The sequence below is a fragment of the Dipodomys ordii genome, unplaced genomic scaffold (genome assembly GCF_000151885.1).
Source record: "Dipodomys ordii isolate 6190 unplaced genomic scaffold, Dord_2.0 Scaffold126, whole genome shotgun sequence".
In the NCBI taxonomy this organism is placed as follows: domain Eukaryota; kingdom Metazoa; phylum Chordata; class Mammalia; order Rodentia; family Heteromyidae; genus Dipodomys; species Dipodomys ordii.
In genome coordinates this window covers 3,234,768-3,252,528 of record NW_012267342.1, presented here as the reverse complement: position 1 = coordinate 3,252,528, position 17,761 = coordinate 3,234,768, and the positions used below count along the sequence as shown (strand labels likewise).

Sequence of the window (17,761 nt, the reverse complement as noted above, 5' to 3'; positions counted from 1 at the left end):
CTATGTCTTGGAGTTCATTTCAATTAGCATCATTTTGTATGGTCATATGTTCATAGCTCTTGAGCTATTATGATTCTGTCAGAACTAACCTATGCTTATACTAATTACTACATATGAGGGAAACCACAGAGCCTATGTTTCTTAGGGTCTGGCTTACTTCTTGTAATATGATTTTTTTCCAAGTTGTTCCATTTCCTTATGAAAGAGGTGATGCCATTCTTTCTGATAGAAGCATAAAATTTCATTGTGTAAATATACCACATTTTCTTGATCCAATCATCTATTCAGTGGGTCAATAGCTTACCTATGGTAAATAATGCTGCAATGAACATAGTTATGCTGGTAGCTTTTATGTGGCCTAGTGTGAGATCATTTGGATAAATGCGTAGGAGTGGGATTGTTGGATTATAGGGTTTTCTATGTTTAGTCTTTTGAGGTACCTCCATACTGCCTTGCAGAGTGGTTGAACCAGCTTACATTCCCACCAACAGTGGAGTAGTGTTCCATTTTGGCCACATCCCTGTCAGCATCTATAACTATTTGTTTTCTTGATAATTTCCATTCTAACTGGGGTGAGGTGGAATCTCAATGTGGTTTGGATTTACATTTTTTTATGACCAACAACGCTGAGCATTTCTTCATGTGTCCATTGGCCATTCTTATTTCCTCTCCAGAGAAGTCTCTTTTTAATTCTTTACCCACCTTATTAATGGGGTTGCTGTTTCCCTGGGGACTTGTTATGGGGGGGGTTAATTTTTTGAGCTGTAGGTGTATTTTTGATAAGAGACCCTTGTCTGTTGTATACCTAGTAGAGATCTCCCAATCTATGGGCTAGCTATCTTCTTTGCCATGCAGAAGCTCTGCAGTTTAAGGTGATCCCATTTATCCAGACTTTCTTTGGTTTGTTGTTTTTCTAGATCTTTATTTAGGAAGTTTCCAGCTGTGCTGAGGAACCCTAGCATATCCCCTATCTCTTCTTGTATCCCTTCAGACTCTCTGCTTTTACCTCAAGGTCTTTGATCCATTTGGAGTTGATTTTTGGTGCAGTGTGATATATAAGGATCTAACTTCAATTTTCTACATGTGTGTAGCCAATTCTGCCAGCACCATTTTTTGAAGAGACTGTCTTTCTTCCATCTGATAATTTTGGCTCCCTTATCGAAAATTAGGTGCCCATCCATCTGTGGGATCATGTCTAGGTCTTCAATTCTATTCCATTGGTCTTCTTGCCTGTTCATGTGCCAGTACCAAACTGTTTTTATAACTATAGTTTTATAATATAATTTGTAGTTTGATATTGATATTCCTCCAGCACTGTTCTTCCTGCTGAGGATTGTTTTTGCTATTTGGAGTTTTCTATTGTTCCATATGAATTTTTTGGATTGTATCTTCTGTTTCATTAAAGAATGTTGTTGGGATATTGATAGGTATTGCATTGAATTTGTAGATAGCTTTGGGCAGTATTGCCATTTCCACATTAATTTCTCTCAATCCAAGAGCATGGGAGGTCTTTCCACTTCTTTAAATCTGCTTTAATTTCTTTTTTTTTAAGTTTTTAAAGTTTTCATCATAAAGGTTCTTGACCTCTTTGGTTAACTTTATTCTTAAGTATTTTATTTTTCTAGAGGCTATTACAAAAGTAGTTGCTTTTTTATTATTATTTCAGCCTCACTCTTTATTGTTGTTATATAGAAAAGCTACTAAGTTTTGTGGGTTAATTTTATACTCTGCTACTTTGCCAAAGTTTTGGATCAGCTCAAGTAATTTGGGGGAGGAGCCTATGGGGTTCTTTAAGTACAGAATCATGTTGTCTGCAAAGAAGGAGAGTTTTACTTTTCTTTCCCTATTTGGATCCCTTTTATGTTTGCATCTTGCCTTATTGCTCTGCCTAGGAATATTGAAGAGGAGTGAGAGAGTGGACATCCTTGTCTCATTCATAATTTTAGAGGAAATGGTTTTAACTTATCATTAAGTATAGTGCTGGCTGTAGGTTTGTCATATATGGCCTTTATTATAGTGAGGAATGTTCCAGGATTCCTAGTTTCTCCAGAGCTTTCATCATAAAGGGGGAATTGAACTTGTCAAATACTTTTTCTGCATGTATTGAGATGATCATGTGGTTCTTGTACTGCTCCTATTGATGTATTGAATTAAATTATTTGCCTTACATATATTGAACCAGCTTTGCATCTCTGGATGACTTTTTGATTAGATGTTCTAGTCGGTTGGCCAGAATTTTATTTAGAAGTTTTGAGTCAATGTTCATTAAAGAGATGGGTCTATTCTGTTTCTTTGATGAGTCCCTATCAGGTTTTAGGAAGAGGGTTATGCTGGCTTTTTAGAAGAAGTTGAGAACAAGTAGTGATCTTCCACTATCAATTTCATTGAAGAGTCTGAGGAATATTGGAGTGAGTTCTCCTTTGAAAGCTTTATAGAATTCAGCTGTGAATCCATCTGGTCCTAAGCTTTTCTTGGGTAAGAGGTTTTTTTCTATTTCAATACTTGATATGGGTCCGTTACTTGGCTTAGATCTTCTAGGTTCAGTTTGGGTATATCAATCTTTGCTAGAAATTCATCCACTTTTTTCTGTATTGTCAAATTTGCTAGTCTACAGGTTTCATTATGATGTTGCAAATCTCATTTGTTTCGGTTTTGATGTTCCCATTCTCATCTCTAATTTTTTTAAAATAAGGGATTCCAGTTATATGAACAAGATAATGAGTACATTTCTTATCAAGCATTGCTGGCTCCTCCTTTGTTTTTCCCCTACCATCCCTTCCCTCCCCACCTCCTCAACTACACTTTTATTTGAATGTGTGCTCCCTCCCCCACCCCCTTTCTTTCTCTGGTCATATTTGCTAGGGGGCCTGTCAATTTTGTTATTTTTTTCAAAGAATCAACTGTTTGTTTTGTCAGTCCTTGCTAATTTTTTGAGTCTCTAATTTATTTAATTCTGATTCAATATTGATTATTTGTTTCCATCTACGGTATTGAGGTTTGGTTTCTTACTCTCTTAGAAGGAGCTTCAGATGCATAATTAGATTGTTGGTTTAAGATTTCTCCCATTTATTGATGTAGATGCTGAGTGCTATAAATTTTCCTCTGAGAACTGCCTTTGCTGTATCCCAGAGGAGCTGGTAATTTGTATGTTCATTTATATTCAATATCATGAACATTTGAATTTCCATTCTAATCTCTTCCATGACCCATTGGTGATACAACAATGTGTTGTTCAGTCTCCATTTGTTTCAGATTTTTTTTTGATGGATTCTAGCATTGAGCTCTAATCTATTCCATTGTAGTCTTAGAGGATTCAGGAAATAACTTCAATATTTCTTAGTTTCTATAGATTTGCTTTGTGACCTAAAATTTGGTCTATTTTGGAGAATGTTCCATGTGCTGCTATGAAGAACATGTAATCTGATGCTGCTGGGTGAAATATTCTGTAGATGTCTGTAAAGTCCAGTTGGTCTATGCAGTTGTTTAGCACTGATGTTTCTCTGTTGAGATTTTGCTGAGCTGATCTATCCATCAGGGAAAGTGGTGTGTTAAAGTCACCAGCAATCAATGTCTTTGGATCTAGGTGTGATTTTAGGAAAGGTAGTGTTTCCTGGATAAATTTGGGTGCTCCGGTATTTGTTGAATAGAATTGTTATATCATCCTGTAGAAGAGATCCTTTTATTAGTATGTAGTGCCCTTTTTTTAACCTCTTTTCACTAATTTTAATTTGAAGCCTGTTTTATCTGATATTAAGAGTGGTACTCCAGTTTTTTCTGGGAGCCATTTCCTTGGTAGATTTGATCCCCACCTTTCACTTTCAGAATATGTTTTTGTGGGGAAGGTGCATCTCTTTAAGACAGAAGATAGACGGATCCTGCTTTTTGATCAAACTAGACATTCTACGTTGTTTGATTGGAGAGTTAAGTCCATTTATATTGAGAGTTAGGATTGAGAGGTGTTTGGTAGTTCCTGCGATGTTATCCACCTTCTTAGGGACTGTGTCTCCTAGGTTCTACCTATGTTTATCTGATTCTTTGTTTGGGGACTGTTTTTCTGCCTTCATCGTGTTTTTATTGGTTTTCTATATGTAGGACATCTTTAAGTATCTTTTGTTGTGATGGTTTGGTGGAAACATATTGTTTCAATTTTTCTTTGCTGTGGAAGGTTTTTATTTTTCCCTCAGTTATGGAGAGTTTAGCTGAGTAGGCTATTCTTTGTTGATAATTGTTGTTTTTAGGGTGTGGAATAGTTTATTCCACACTCTTTTTGCTTTCATTATCTCTGCTGATAAATTTGTAGTTTTTCTAATTGGTTTGCCTTTATGGATTATTGATCTTTTGTCCTTGACAGCTTTAAGAATCCTTTCCTTAGACTCTATTGATCCTGTATGGCTTAAATGTGGTTGTGGGATGTCCTGTTCTGGTCTGGTCTATTTGTGGTTCTAAAGGCTTCTTGTATCTGAATGGGTCTATCTTTTTGTATGTTTGGAAAATTCTCAGCTAGGATTCTGTTAAATAAATTTCCTATACCATTATCTTCTGTTTCTAGGCCCTCTTCCACATCCATTAGCCTTAAATTAGGTCTTCTGGTAGTGTCTTCTATATGCTGCATAGAACCATCATATTTTTTGGATTTGTTTTGAACACTTGTCTGTTCTTTCTCTATAATATTTAAGCTATCTTCTATCCCAGAGATACAGTCTTCTGCATGGTCTAGCATACTGTTCCGACTTTCTACGTTTTTATTTTGCTTTCTTCTAATTGGTCAGTTTTAATGGCCTCAATTTCTTTGTTGAAGAAAAATTAGAACAATTATGTATGTATGAAATAATATTACTAAAATTGAAAATACTAATATTGTGCAGTAGAGAATTGGGTGATCAATTTATATTCCAAATTAAGTATATACACAGTTAAGAAGAAAGCCTAGTGATCACCATAGACTGTATCCAGTTGTGAACAGAACAACAAACAGGACTGTATCAAAAAGAAAAAACAAGAAAACAAAAATAAGAGCAAAAACACAAAAAACTAACAGGAAAAAAGATAATAGAAGTAAAAATAAAAAGTTGCAAAAAATAAAAAGAGGAGCAATTTTTATTAAAAAAATTTACAAATAAAAATATATATAATAGAGGAAAAAGAAAAAAAGTATCTTCTGTTTATTTGGGGGATCTTATGTCTTCCCCAAGTCTGTGCTCCAGTCCTTTGATGATGTCTTTGATTTGCTTATGGTGGTTGTTTTTCCCAGTTGCTTGGTTGGTTTCTCAAATCAGCTTGTTTGGGTGTGCAGAAGAAAGTTCTGCTTTACAAGCTTGGGGACCTTGTGAGTTTCTTCCCAAACTAAAAAGCACAATCTGCTTTTCTTTTCTTTCTTTTCTTTTCTTTTCTTCTTCTTCTTTTTTTTTTTAATGCTGGCAGGAGGTGGCTGGAGACAGTAGTTTGTTGCTGCTAGGACTGAACTTGGCATGGTGGGGTTTTGGCCTGTCTGGAGTCAGTGGATTTTCCCAAAGTGGGGAGCCCCCCTTGAGCCACCAAGCTGGATCCTCTCATGACTTTATAACCTGCCCAGTTCTTATTTGTTATCTTTAGTGAATTTTAGTGAGTTTCCCGCAGCTGTTAGCGTTGCCAGTTTGGCTGCTGTACTGGTGGAATTCCTCTGCTGCCTGCAGTAGGGTGTGGCTGGCTCTCTGAGCTCACCAAGTAGTGAAGGTTGCTCCACCCTGGCCCTGTGAGGAGTTTCCTCCTCATGGGTAGGGCAGCCTTTCCCTAGATGGACCCCACTCTCACAGGTACGAATCCTTGTCCTGAAGAAAAATGGTGCCTTCCTTGCTACTTTTGTGTCCCAAGTTCTGTGCTAGCTATTATAGCAGAGTCTGTGCCACCATCAAATATGGCATTCTTCTCCAGTGGCAGAGAGGGGAGAGTTGCCTTTCCTAAGCTGTCCTATGGGAAGGAGAGGGGATACTTATGGTTTCCCTTGGCTTTTTGGCCCATCCTAATCTGAGCCCAACAGTGGCCAGCAGGCTGTGGGAGTTTTCTCCTGATCATCCAGTCTGTGCTGGAGGTAGATGAAAAGATGCGGCCTTTGGTCTCTGGTGCATTTGCTTAGGCTTTGTTTGGCTGATACCATGGCAGCCGCAGGCAGTGGCAACCGCTTGTGCTCAAGTCTGTCTTCTTGTACAAACTGCCTAAATTTTTCCTCACTAGGCAGAATCGCTGGATTATTACAGTTTATTTGGTGTGATTTTTCCCATTGTCAATTATTCCCTGCACTGCAAAAACTAATTTCTTGGGGAGAGCTTACTAATAGCCCAGGTACTTCTCCGCCATCTTCCTCCAGTCTCCTCAAGGATTTTCTTTTGCGGGGGTCCGGTTGTGAACTCTGGGCCTGGGCGCTGTCCCTCAGCTCTTCAGCCCAAGGCTAACGCTCTACTACTTGAGCCACAGTGCCACTTCTGGCTTTTTTCTTTTTGCTTATACGGTGCTGAAGAATCAAACCCAGGACCTCATGCATGCAAGGCAAGTGCTCTACCACTGAGCCACCTTCCCAGCCCCAGATTTTTTTTTTAACCTTTGGATTTATATATCCTAGAGCTAAAATTTCCGGGACAAATATTGATAGGATATGAATTTCTAATCATGAAATTCAGATATTTGTGTACTCTCATGGACCTCAAATCTTCAGGAGGGGTTACTCCGATACTGAAGGTATAAATAAATAGTAGTTCCAGCACTATGTATTGTGCCCTTTTGGGGGGCATGGAAAAATTCACTCAGTCTTAGAAGCTTAATGCTTCTCATTTACATTTTGGGATTTCAAAATACTTAAAGATTTGTTATGGGGATTTAGAAGCACATCTCATACATATACTGTATTATCTGGCTTCAATTAGATGATTTTTAAAGTTGATCATGAAGAACTTTTAGTCAAGTCAATGTTTTTTTGACCCTATTCAATAAACTGTCAGCTGTTCCAAAGAACTAAGCTAACTCGTTATCTTTAAGATCAAGAATTAGAATATTAGATTTAAGGTTAATTTGCTAAAGTTCTCCAGATCTCAATAAAATTCTCAGTCATTAAAATTTGTGCAATGACTCTCACTGTTCCAGAATATTCCCTCACAGTTACTGTATACAGAGATCTAACCAATGCTTGAAGAAGAAAATTCTTGAATGGATTTAAGGAAAATTCTGTTCATATTCCAACCCATTATTACTTTAATTTTCAAATGAAATAACACAATTTAAATTAACAAAATTGGTTATGGAATAATTTTAGAGAAATCACTATGAGTGTTTTATAGAAGTTTATGTTGAATGCAGACTTTCAGTATATGAAAATATTAACATTGTGGATTTTTTTTCTTTCTTTCTTTCGTTTACAGTGTGACAAGAGGGAACCAAATGGCATTCGAGTGGCTCCTGTTCCTCTCTATAATTCTTTTCATGATGTTTATAAGTTTGTCCGCCTGCTCACTTCTATAATTCACCCTGCAAAAACAAAGAACTAGCAATGCTTTCTACAGTAACTTGAGAAACTATCACAAAAAGTCTAGTGGTTATTTTACTATAATTCAAATTTAATTATTAATGGGATTGCAAAATTGATTTATAAAACTGTCAATAAATCATATATTTTAGAGAAAAATCTGATTTCTTTTTTTTCCAAAAGGAATGCACATGGATGGCCAGGTTCTTGGGATTTGAAGGAACAAAGTCCACATGGTACAGCCATGAAGTTCAGAGACTCAAATAGGGCTCATTTTTTCATCATCACTGAAATGTTTTAAATTGTATTATTTCATAATTTGTCTAATCACTTCTTATATGGATTTCTCACATTAGTAGTGGAAAATATTTCACTTTTAGTTCACCAAGAAATATGTTTAAGAATTATGCTCTCTGATATATGCATGTTCCAAGTAATTCCATATTTCTATATATCAACATCTCTTAAGAGAATATATTTCTCCATTTTTCAATAGAGAGCCAGTTATGTTGCCATTGATGCTTCCCTTACAGTGCTATTTCTCCCAATGGAAGAGTAGTATTTGGAAATTGATTTTATTATACATCTATCTATATAGCTACATAAAGGTATACATAGGTATATATGGGTATGTATAGTGATATCAGTTTTATGAATATTTTGCTATTATTTCAACAATTAGTACACTATTTTACCTTAGTCAATAAATGTTGGTTGAAATACATACATATACATATATATGTATATATGGAGAGAGAAAGAGAAAGAGATAGAGAAGCATAGATACATGGAAATTAAGAGAGAGCAATTTCTTTCTGGGCTCTCTGTACTTTACAATTTGCCAATTTTCTTGCTTCTTATCAACTCCACACTACCTTAATTACTTCAACATAGCAGAACCTAGCACCTGGCATGCGTTAAGATTTTTATATTTCAGCTTCTTTTTGTAAAGAGTACTTTGGCTATCCTTGGCATCTTTACTTTTAGTTATAAATTTAGAATGCATCTAAATAAATTTAGAATAAATTTATTGTGCTCCATAAAATCTCCTGCTGGGATTTCAATTGAGTTGCAATTAAATTTTAGTTCTGTTCTATAAGAATTGACTCATTTCAATGTTTATTCTTCCTAGTAAAGACCATAACATTTATCTCCAATTATTCATGATTTCTTTAATGTTTCTCAAAAAGTTCTATTTTCCCCATTAAGACATAGAACATTTATAGCTTAACATACTTTTAAGCAATTTATAATTCCATTGTATTCCACACTTTGTCTTTCACATAAAATGTAAATTTTACCAGATAGCTTGCATTTTTAGACATGCAATTAGAAGAAGCATTTTGATATTTTAATAGTCAAACATCTCTTTAATATTAGTCATTTAATTGCAGAGTCTTTGGTGCAGGAAATAGTTGTCTACAAATAAATACAATTTGCCCTTCCTTTATAATTCTCACCTCTTTTAGTTCTTTTAATTTTGTTGTTATTATTATTTATTTCTTTTGAATTCAATTATATGTATGGATCTGTTTGTGTCTTTTCTTCCACCGTGCTGAAACAGATTCTCTGTCTTTCTGCCATGTCCTCTTTAGCATACATCCATGCAAAATTAACTTATATTGTTAACTTTTCACCAGACCAGGTACAGAAACTTGAAATGCTTTAACATCAAGCATTCTCCTGTCTTCTGTGCCCTGTTTTAATTCAACATAGCATGTTTGGTCTCTTTTTTCACTAACGCATACATATACTGCAACCTTTGCTCACATTATCTCCTCACAATTTGGCATCCTTTTTGTGAATAAAACTGATTAAAAACTTATTTTAGTGATGATATTTCAGATATAAGTTCTATTAATCTTTGAGAAAAAATGTTTTCAATTTTCGTTGTTCTTGTAAATTAGTTTCATATGTAATAGACTTCTGATGAACAGTTCTTTACCCTCACAAAGTACAGAATGCTCACCTACTCGTAGCTCTCACTATTACCCTTACATAGGTCAGCCATTCTTTATTGTCCTTCCATGATTTTTAAAATAATATGCAGTTTTCATATTACATATCAGGTAGAATTTACTTATTTCAATTTTTACTATTTAATAAATCTAAATTGTTTTTAGTCCAGGTAACAAAGCTGGTCCAACACTAATAAATCAATAAATGTAATACACCCTATAAACAGAATCAAGAACAAGAATTATATGATTATCACAGTGATACACAAAAGGCCTTTGACAAAAGTCAACAGACTTTGCCATAATCAAGCTTATCCCCATCATTATACTGAATATGGAAAAAAGCAGGACTGAGACAATGGTGTACACCTTCTCCGCTCTTTTTCATTATGCTGCTAGATTTTCCAGCCACAACAATAAGACAAGTGGAAGAAATAAAAAAGGCTTCAAATAGAGAAGTTAAGCTATCCCTTATATAGATTATATAATACTATACTTAAAAGATTCTAAAGATTTCATATGAAAACTTTTAAGACAGAGTAAGATCCTTAGTACTATAGCAGATCATATTCTTTGTGCATGTGTGTATGTGTCTTTCCAGTTTGGGAATGAATGTAATGGTTAGTTCTTATAATGAGTTCAGTTCTATTTTATGGAAGAGTTTAGGTAGGATTTTAGGGATTAGATTTTTATAAAGCTCTTATAACTTGGGCAGTCAATTAATCTTGTGGGAAATTATTTGTTGGAAAATTCTTAACTACTGCTTCAGTCTCATTGCTTCTTACAAATCTATTTAAGTCATTCACATCCTCTTTGTTTAAATTTGGTAGGTCAGCAATATCTAGAAATTTACTCTTTTTGCCAGTTTTTCCAGTTTATTTGAGTATAACCTTTCAAGATATTTCCTCAAAATTCTTTGAATTTCATTCATATTTTTGTAATATTCCCATTTTATCTGTACTTTTACTAATGAGTCTCTTTCAAGGAATGACCTTTTTATTGATTTTTGTAATCTTTTAGTCTCTATTTCAGTAGTTTCTATCCTATTATTTATTGTTTCTTTCCATCTGATAATTTTTGGTCTGCTTTGTATTAAATTATAAATATGAAAGAAAAACAAAGAATAGTAAAGATTTAGATTAGAATCCATAAAACATATTTCCAACTGAATGACTTCCATAAGCTCATAGAGATATTGTTTTCCATTATATATTACAATTTTAGGTGGTGCTGGTTGTTGAAGCCAGGGCTTTCTCTATGCTAGACAAGCACTTCATCACTGAGATACATCTTCATCTCCCCAATATACATTGTTATTGTTCATATTATATATATATATATATATATATATATGAAATGTAGTCATTAGGAACTTTTTAAACTAATCTTTAATGTGAAGAACATACTCAGTTATTAGGAAGAACAACAAATTCAAATGCAGATTTTGTCACATTCAAATTCTATGGAGGTCATGGAGCATTGCATGCCTAGAAGACTCACACATACACAAACACACACACATACACAAACACACACACACACACACACACACATGCATGAAGGACAGAGATCAAGCAGAGAGACAAAGAAAGGTGACCATAGACCAGGGATTTTATTGGGTGTAGACCTTATTCAAATATGTCTCTTTCGGTGAGATTTAATTGATAAAGTGAAAGCAAGTAGGCATGTATTTCTGGAGGTTACAAGGTGACTAAGAGATGATCATGATGACGTATCTGTATTCACAGCCTGTTCAGGGTACTTGGATCTGGGGGTTAGACGATTCAGATGTGGGTAACTTTCCCAAAGGGAGACATCCAGTAGGAAGGTGGAGATCTGAATGGACCATACCAGGAAGAGATTTAAAACAAGAAACTGTTGTGTTACTGCACATTGACTCTAGCATGAGGATGTCCAAGTTGTATTTACAATGGATGACAAGTCCATGTAAATTTCTAAGAGTTGGCTGCAACTTTAAATAGCATTAGATCTTGCACATATCTAGACATGACCATTTGTTCCTTCCCCTAATGTCACCTATTCAGTAATACAGTTAAGATGTTAGATTTTAATGCTCTCATTGAGCTCCTCCACACATACAACTATGGGGAAGATGCAGTCAGCTCCTCTAAGGAAGGTAATTACTTGGAAAATAGGCAGATCTACCAAGTCATGTCTGCTGTCCTCATGTACCTAAGACAAGTAGTGGAGCTTTAGCTTGGAAGAGCAGTTTGATACAAATCCTTTTTAACTGAATATGGCTCAGTAGATTCAATCTAATATGATTGAGTCACATTCACTATGTCAAAAATAAGCTGTATGACAGTAACTCATGCCTGGAATCATAGCTATTTAAAAGGCTCAGAATGAGGAGAGAATTTTCCAAGCCAGCCTGGGCAGACAAGATTTCAAGATTGTTTCTCAGCCTATAACCAAGAGGAGTGGTATGCACCTATCATCCTAAATTACTTGGGAAGTTACTTGGACCATGGCTCCTGGTCAGACCAAGTGAAAAGCCCAAGAGATTCCAACTCAATGGAAGGAATCTGTATACTTATAACATATGCCTGTGGTCCCAAAAATGACAGAAGTATAAAACAGGTGACTTTAGTACAGACTCATGCTTGGACTGAAAGCAAGGCACTAACTGAAAAAATTACCAACAAAAAGCATGGCTTGGAAATCCACATAGCTAGTGTGAAAGCCTGATTTTTAAACCCCAGAACCATATATACATATGTGATATTTAGAATATCTAACTTAGCTCCCAATTTCCCAAATGCACAAATTCACTTTTGTTCTCTTATTCAGTTTGGATGAAGTGTTTTTTTTTTAATCACATGGACAGTATTTAAGTACACTGGTTGTGGCAAATTTGATGTTACTCTTCAGCATCATGTCATGTCTAGACCCTCTCTCATTGCTTTACCTAAGGCTAAGTGGCTACTAAGTCACTGTTAAAATATGAGAATGTTTGAAGGCAAAGAAGGTAACATTTGATTTTTTGGCCTCTGCTGAAATTTCAATCTCACAAACTCACAATATTACCTTAGGTAAAACAAAGAAGGTCATTTTTGTGCCAATATTTACTAAGTAGAGGTCTTAATTTTCTTTTTCTCAGCATGTGGGCACTTCACCTCATGCAGCTCTTCTTGCATTCTATTGTGTTAAAACAGCAAGCTTGTCAAGAATAGAGACATTGCCGTGATATACAGTGTCTATGGGAGATATTTTCTGTGGGTTAAAGTAAGTAGTTGGATCAAAGTCAGGACATAGATGCTACAGCTGGTCTGGGAAAAATGGCAATTAAGAGGGGGAAAAATGAACAGAAAGAGAGAATCACAGTCTTTTTTTAGGAGGCAACAACAGAACCAGACTGCTTGAAACTGGTAACTGACTGCAAATGCCACATTTACACTGAATGCTAAACAATATTGCTTATTTTTAACCACTACTTGATTATATTGGAAACTATATTAATTTATTCCATGACAAACTTGTTAAATATATTTGTATAAACCTTATTTATTCTTCCGTTTCTTATGCTTGCTTCTTTGTTTTAAAAATGTTTAAGAAAATGGAGGAAAACCATTTAAAAATAAGGGGCATTTCTTTTAATGGCACGAAGTCCAAGCAAAGCTGACATATTCATAGTGATCTGTTTAAGAACGTATTGCAGTCTACTACCCAGCACCTGTGTAGTTATAAATTAATTAGAAAATTTCAGACTCATGAATACTCTATGTATACTATACATATACTGAGAATGTAAAAATGAAATAAAAAGTCAGGAAATATAGATGTTTGAAAATACATTCCTTGGCCAAGATGGAAATTTCATGGTTAATTAGGAAAGAAAATTGCTGTGTAATAATATATATTTCCAGATAACTTTAATCATTTAACTCATAAAATGATAACAAATGAGTAAACGTGTTGCAAACACATAAAAATATCTTCTCTTCAAATAATAATGACAGACCAAGAGCATGAGAAATAGAGAGAGACAGAGACAGAGACAGAGTCAGGGAGGAGGGGATAAACTGAAAATAGAAGAAAATGACCTAACAGAGTAAAGAAAGTTAAAATATAGTTTTCTTTGGGCTGGGGTTAAAGAGCAGAAATCTGATTCAATCAAAGAACTACTGAAATATTTTAACATTGAAAGCATCAGTTACCTATGAGGTCCAGGATTCAGACCAGATAGGAAACAAGTAGTTAAAAATCTGTACAATTAGCCAGTCACTGGTGGCTCATGCCTATAATCGTAGCTACTCAGGAGGTTGAATTCTGAGGATCAAGGTTCAAAGCTAGCCCAGGCAGAAAAGTTCATGAGACCCTTATCTCCAATTAATCATCAGAAAGCCAGAAGTAGCACTGTAGCTCCAATGGTAGAACACTTACCTTGAGCTGAAGAGCTCAGGAGCAGCGCCCAGGCCCAGAGTTCAAGCCCCACAATTGACCAAAAAAGAAAAAAAATCTATAAGATTATGCCTGTAATTGCAGCTACTAAGGAGGCAGAGACTGGAGGATTGCCATTATATTCCTAGGTAAAACGTTAGTGATAGCCTAAATAAAAATGCAAGCAGAGGCTGAAGATCCATGCTTATAGTCCCAGCTACATAGAAATATGAACAGTCATCATCTGAAGCAAAGAGGGCTTGGTGGCATAGAGCAAGAGGTATAGTGCTTGGTTAACAAGTGTGAGGTCCCAAGTTCAAACCCCAGTCATTCCACAATAAATAAACAAATGGTCTCTGAAATTTTCAGTGTCTGCAGAGATCCCTTTCTTTGGAAGGTGCATCTAGAATACTGCTTCTCCACCTCAAAAATGGCACAATTTGACTCTTTAGAGAGAATGAACTGTGAAGTTACAGATTTAGGGACATGAGTACAGCTGAAGATATTAATGAAACATTTGGCTGAATGAGGTGAAAACAGGAGGGTTAAATAACATTTTGAATTATAAACATTAAAAAGCCCCAACTCTGTTCTTCACTTGGATCTAAAGACTTTACCCACATCTCCCTCTACCTACCCTAAAGGATGACTGCAACTTTCTCTCTGGATAAAATGCCCTATTCCATTTGTAAAACCTTTAAATCCTTAAATGTAGCTTGTTGTGCTATAATAGATAATTCCACCAATGTACATTTTCTTCCTTTACACAAAATTTTTGTGTAAGGATTTGAAGAGGTCTGCTTTGAAAAATGAAGTATCATCAGTATCATGAAGTATCACCATCGACAACATTTAAAATATACAACAGAACCCCAAAAGTACAAACAGGAAAACAAATAATTTGGTGTATATAGACATATCAAAGTAAAAATAGAGACAATATCTGTAAATATCTTCAGAGATAAAATCATGAAAGACAAATACTATATTTGAAATGATAGCGAGGAACAAAATTAAGAATGTGGTACGGAAAATAAAAATTGAAAATATGTCCCCAAAATAACAATAAAAGTTACCTAGAAGATTAATACAAGGGGTCAACAGGTGGAAATGATTTCTTAGAATTCCATGGCAAGCCAAACTATCACTTTATGTAAGAGTAAATTAAAGATATTCCCAGATGAACAAGGTTTCAGAGTATATTATTCCCCATGCTCAACAGCTCGAGAAGCTACTTCAAGATTCAAACATGGGGTAGAAGGAAGGATGTAATTGCAAAAATAAGTATTGAGATGAGTCCCAAGACAGCACTACTTCATTAGCCAGAGGGAAATGCACCAGGTTACAGCAAATTATCAAAGGGCTCTGGGAGGTGAATTTCTGTGCCTGCCTACCTGCCTGCATGCTTATCTGTCTGTCTTTCTGTCTACACCACACTTATCTGCATTCAATAGCTATCTGTGAAAAATGTGTGGTATATTTGGCTATTAGAAGAATTTTAAGTTTTGTCAAAATTAATTTGAAGACACAAATAATAACACTGGGCAAATGTAAGAAGGCAATTACAAACTCAAAAATCAAATTATACACTCAAAGAAACTTTTGAGTAAGCCATGCAATACTTAGCAAATGCTACATTTACTATTTTAAATGATGAGCTTTTAACCTAATTTAGCATATGCCTCAACTCTTTTCATATATAAGCATCAGTTGTAATGTTTATATAATCCTAAACAGAAATTAATATTGATGTAAGTAATATCATACCTGTAATCCTAGCTAGTGAGAGCAAAGGATACACTTTCAAAGCCAGCAGGGCCTAGCAAATTTATGAGAGTCTTATCTCCCATTAACCAGTAAGTAGCGGGAAGTAGAGGTTGGAGCTTAAGTAATAGGGTAACATCCTTGTGAGACCAAGGCAAGGAAGAGCACCAGATGCCAAGTAGAAGCCCTCGTGCAAGCATACACAGTCAGTTAAATGACAATATGCTGCAGATATTTAAATAATTTCATACACTGTTCAAGAGTTTATTAGTATTATTTGTACCAAGGGCCTACTAACTCTTTATATAAATTACTTTGATATAAAAATTAAAGGAAAGTATGCATCATGTGACAAATACAGAGTAGGATACAGCCACTGCAATTATCTATAGAAAACATCATAACACTTAAAATATGTGAGTATTCAATAATGAAATAAAAGCATCTTAAACTATATATGCAAATATTTATTATTGTCTGATTAATACATGAATATTTTATTATTCATTAATTTATACTTATTTTATATAGTGAATTCAAATTTTAACAACAATGATATTGAATGTCTTGTTTTCTCTTCAATAGGAGTAAAACTATTTTTGGTAAATATGAACTGTTTAAAGACATGCTGTACAATGGGAAAATTTGGGTAATGTTTGGTTGTATTGCTCTTATTAATTATAACATTCAGAAAGCCATGTTTGTGTTTTCATTTATATTTTCAAAATTCAGTGCAAATAAGAACACCTCCAGATATTCTTTGGCAGGCACAAAAGCTGTTTATTCGACAGATGATATAGACAATAATGTATGGCTCATAATTAGGGAAAAAGCTGTAACTTAAGAAGTTCGGATGGCATTCAAACAGTTTGTGTGTAACTAAACTACGGCTGTTAGTGAATGGCAGCTTCAAAACATTTTAAACATGTGGACGAAAAATTGAATTTTTATTATTGTAAATGAAAAGGGAAGAGTTCTGGAGAAGCTAGACAACATACTGCAATCCAGGCTTGAACAAGTTGAGGAAGACTGGTGCTGTGTAAATAGAAACCTGCTCTACCATGCTTGGGCCAATTCTATGCTTCAAGTCCTCCTGCACAGCACATTGAAGAAGTGCTTGGTAAGTGATAAGGCCAGGATAGCTGGGTGTTGCATATGGTGCACAATGAGCTGGCTAGGGAGCATGAACATGCATACATACAACACGCATGCATGCATGCAAACATACATACATACAGTGCATACATACATGCATACAAACACACATACAATGCACACATACATATATAGAAAGATTCAACTTAATTTGTCATCACAATGACATGAAAATAAAATAAACCATTTTGATTAATACAGCCAGGTCTTGACCTTTAACATATAATTAATCTATCACTTCCAATTATTTTAAGTATCAGTCTGCCATCCTGAATTGTCATCTTATTATCAGTTATATTGATTACTTCACAGTTAAATTTAAGATTCGGAAAGACAAAAGTAAACAGACTTTTGTTAATTTTACCTTGTTACGTTGTCACAACTCCAATGACAACAGTTCCACCAATTTAAGTTCTACTGATTGCAAAAATCATGGAAAATAAGAAATCCATAATTTGTTTACATTTAGTATAGATAAACAAGCAAAATTTTAATTTATAAACTAGGTATGGCAAAAGATTAAAACCACACCTAATTAAATAAAATAATTAAAACAGACAATATGATACAAAGTTAACAAGTATGTTACTCCTGTAATTTTCCATATAATATTTTTTAGCTGTATCTGTGTTAACTGAAAGCATGGAAAGTAGAACTATGGATAAACGAAAACTAACAATTCTGATTTACAGTGGTTTACATCATAATAGTTTTTACTTGATGATGGTATAAAAGTGGTGGCCATTCACAAAGTAGCAGGGTATAAAATTAACCCTCAAAAATCAATGGCTTTTCTGTATGCCAACAATGAGAAAGGTGGGGTTGAAATTAGGAAAGCAACTCCATTTGTAATAGCCCAGAAAATATAAAATACCTAGGAATTAACTTAACCAAAGAAGTGAAGGACCTCTATGATGAAATCTTTAAAAATGAGAAAAAGGAAATCAAAACAGAACTTAGAAAATGGGAAAAACTCCCATGCTCCTGGATT

General features: G+C 34.8%; 1 protein-coding gene across 3 annotated transcripts in view; it reads left to right on the top strand.

The window, feature by feature from the left end:
- Nucleotides 1-7,651, top strand: part of Kynu (kynureninase) — a 98,691-nt gene extending 91,040 nt beyond the window's left edge. For all 3 annotated transcript variants that reach the window (XM_013030073.1, XM_013030071.1, XM_013030072.1), the window contains one exon: nucleotides 7,389-7,651. In XM_013030073.1, the coding sequence (XP_012885527.1) occupies nucleotides 7,389-7,514 (126 nt within the window). In that variant the 3' untranslated portion in view covers nucleotides 7,515-7,651. The remainder of the gene's footprint in view (nucleotides 1-7,388) is intronic.
- Nucleotides 7,652-17,761: the final 10,110 nt, after the last annotated feature.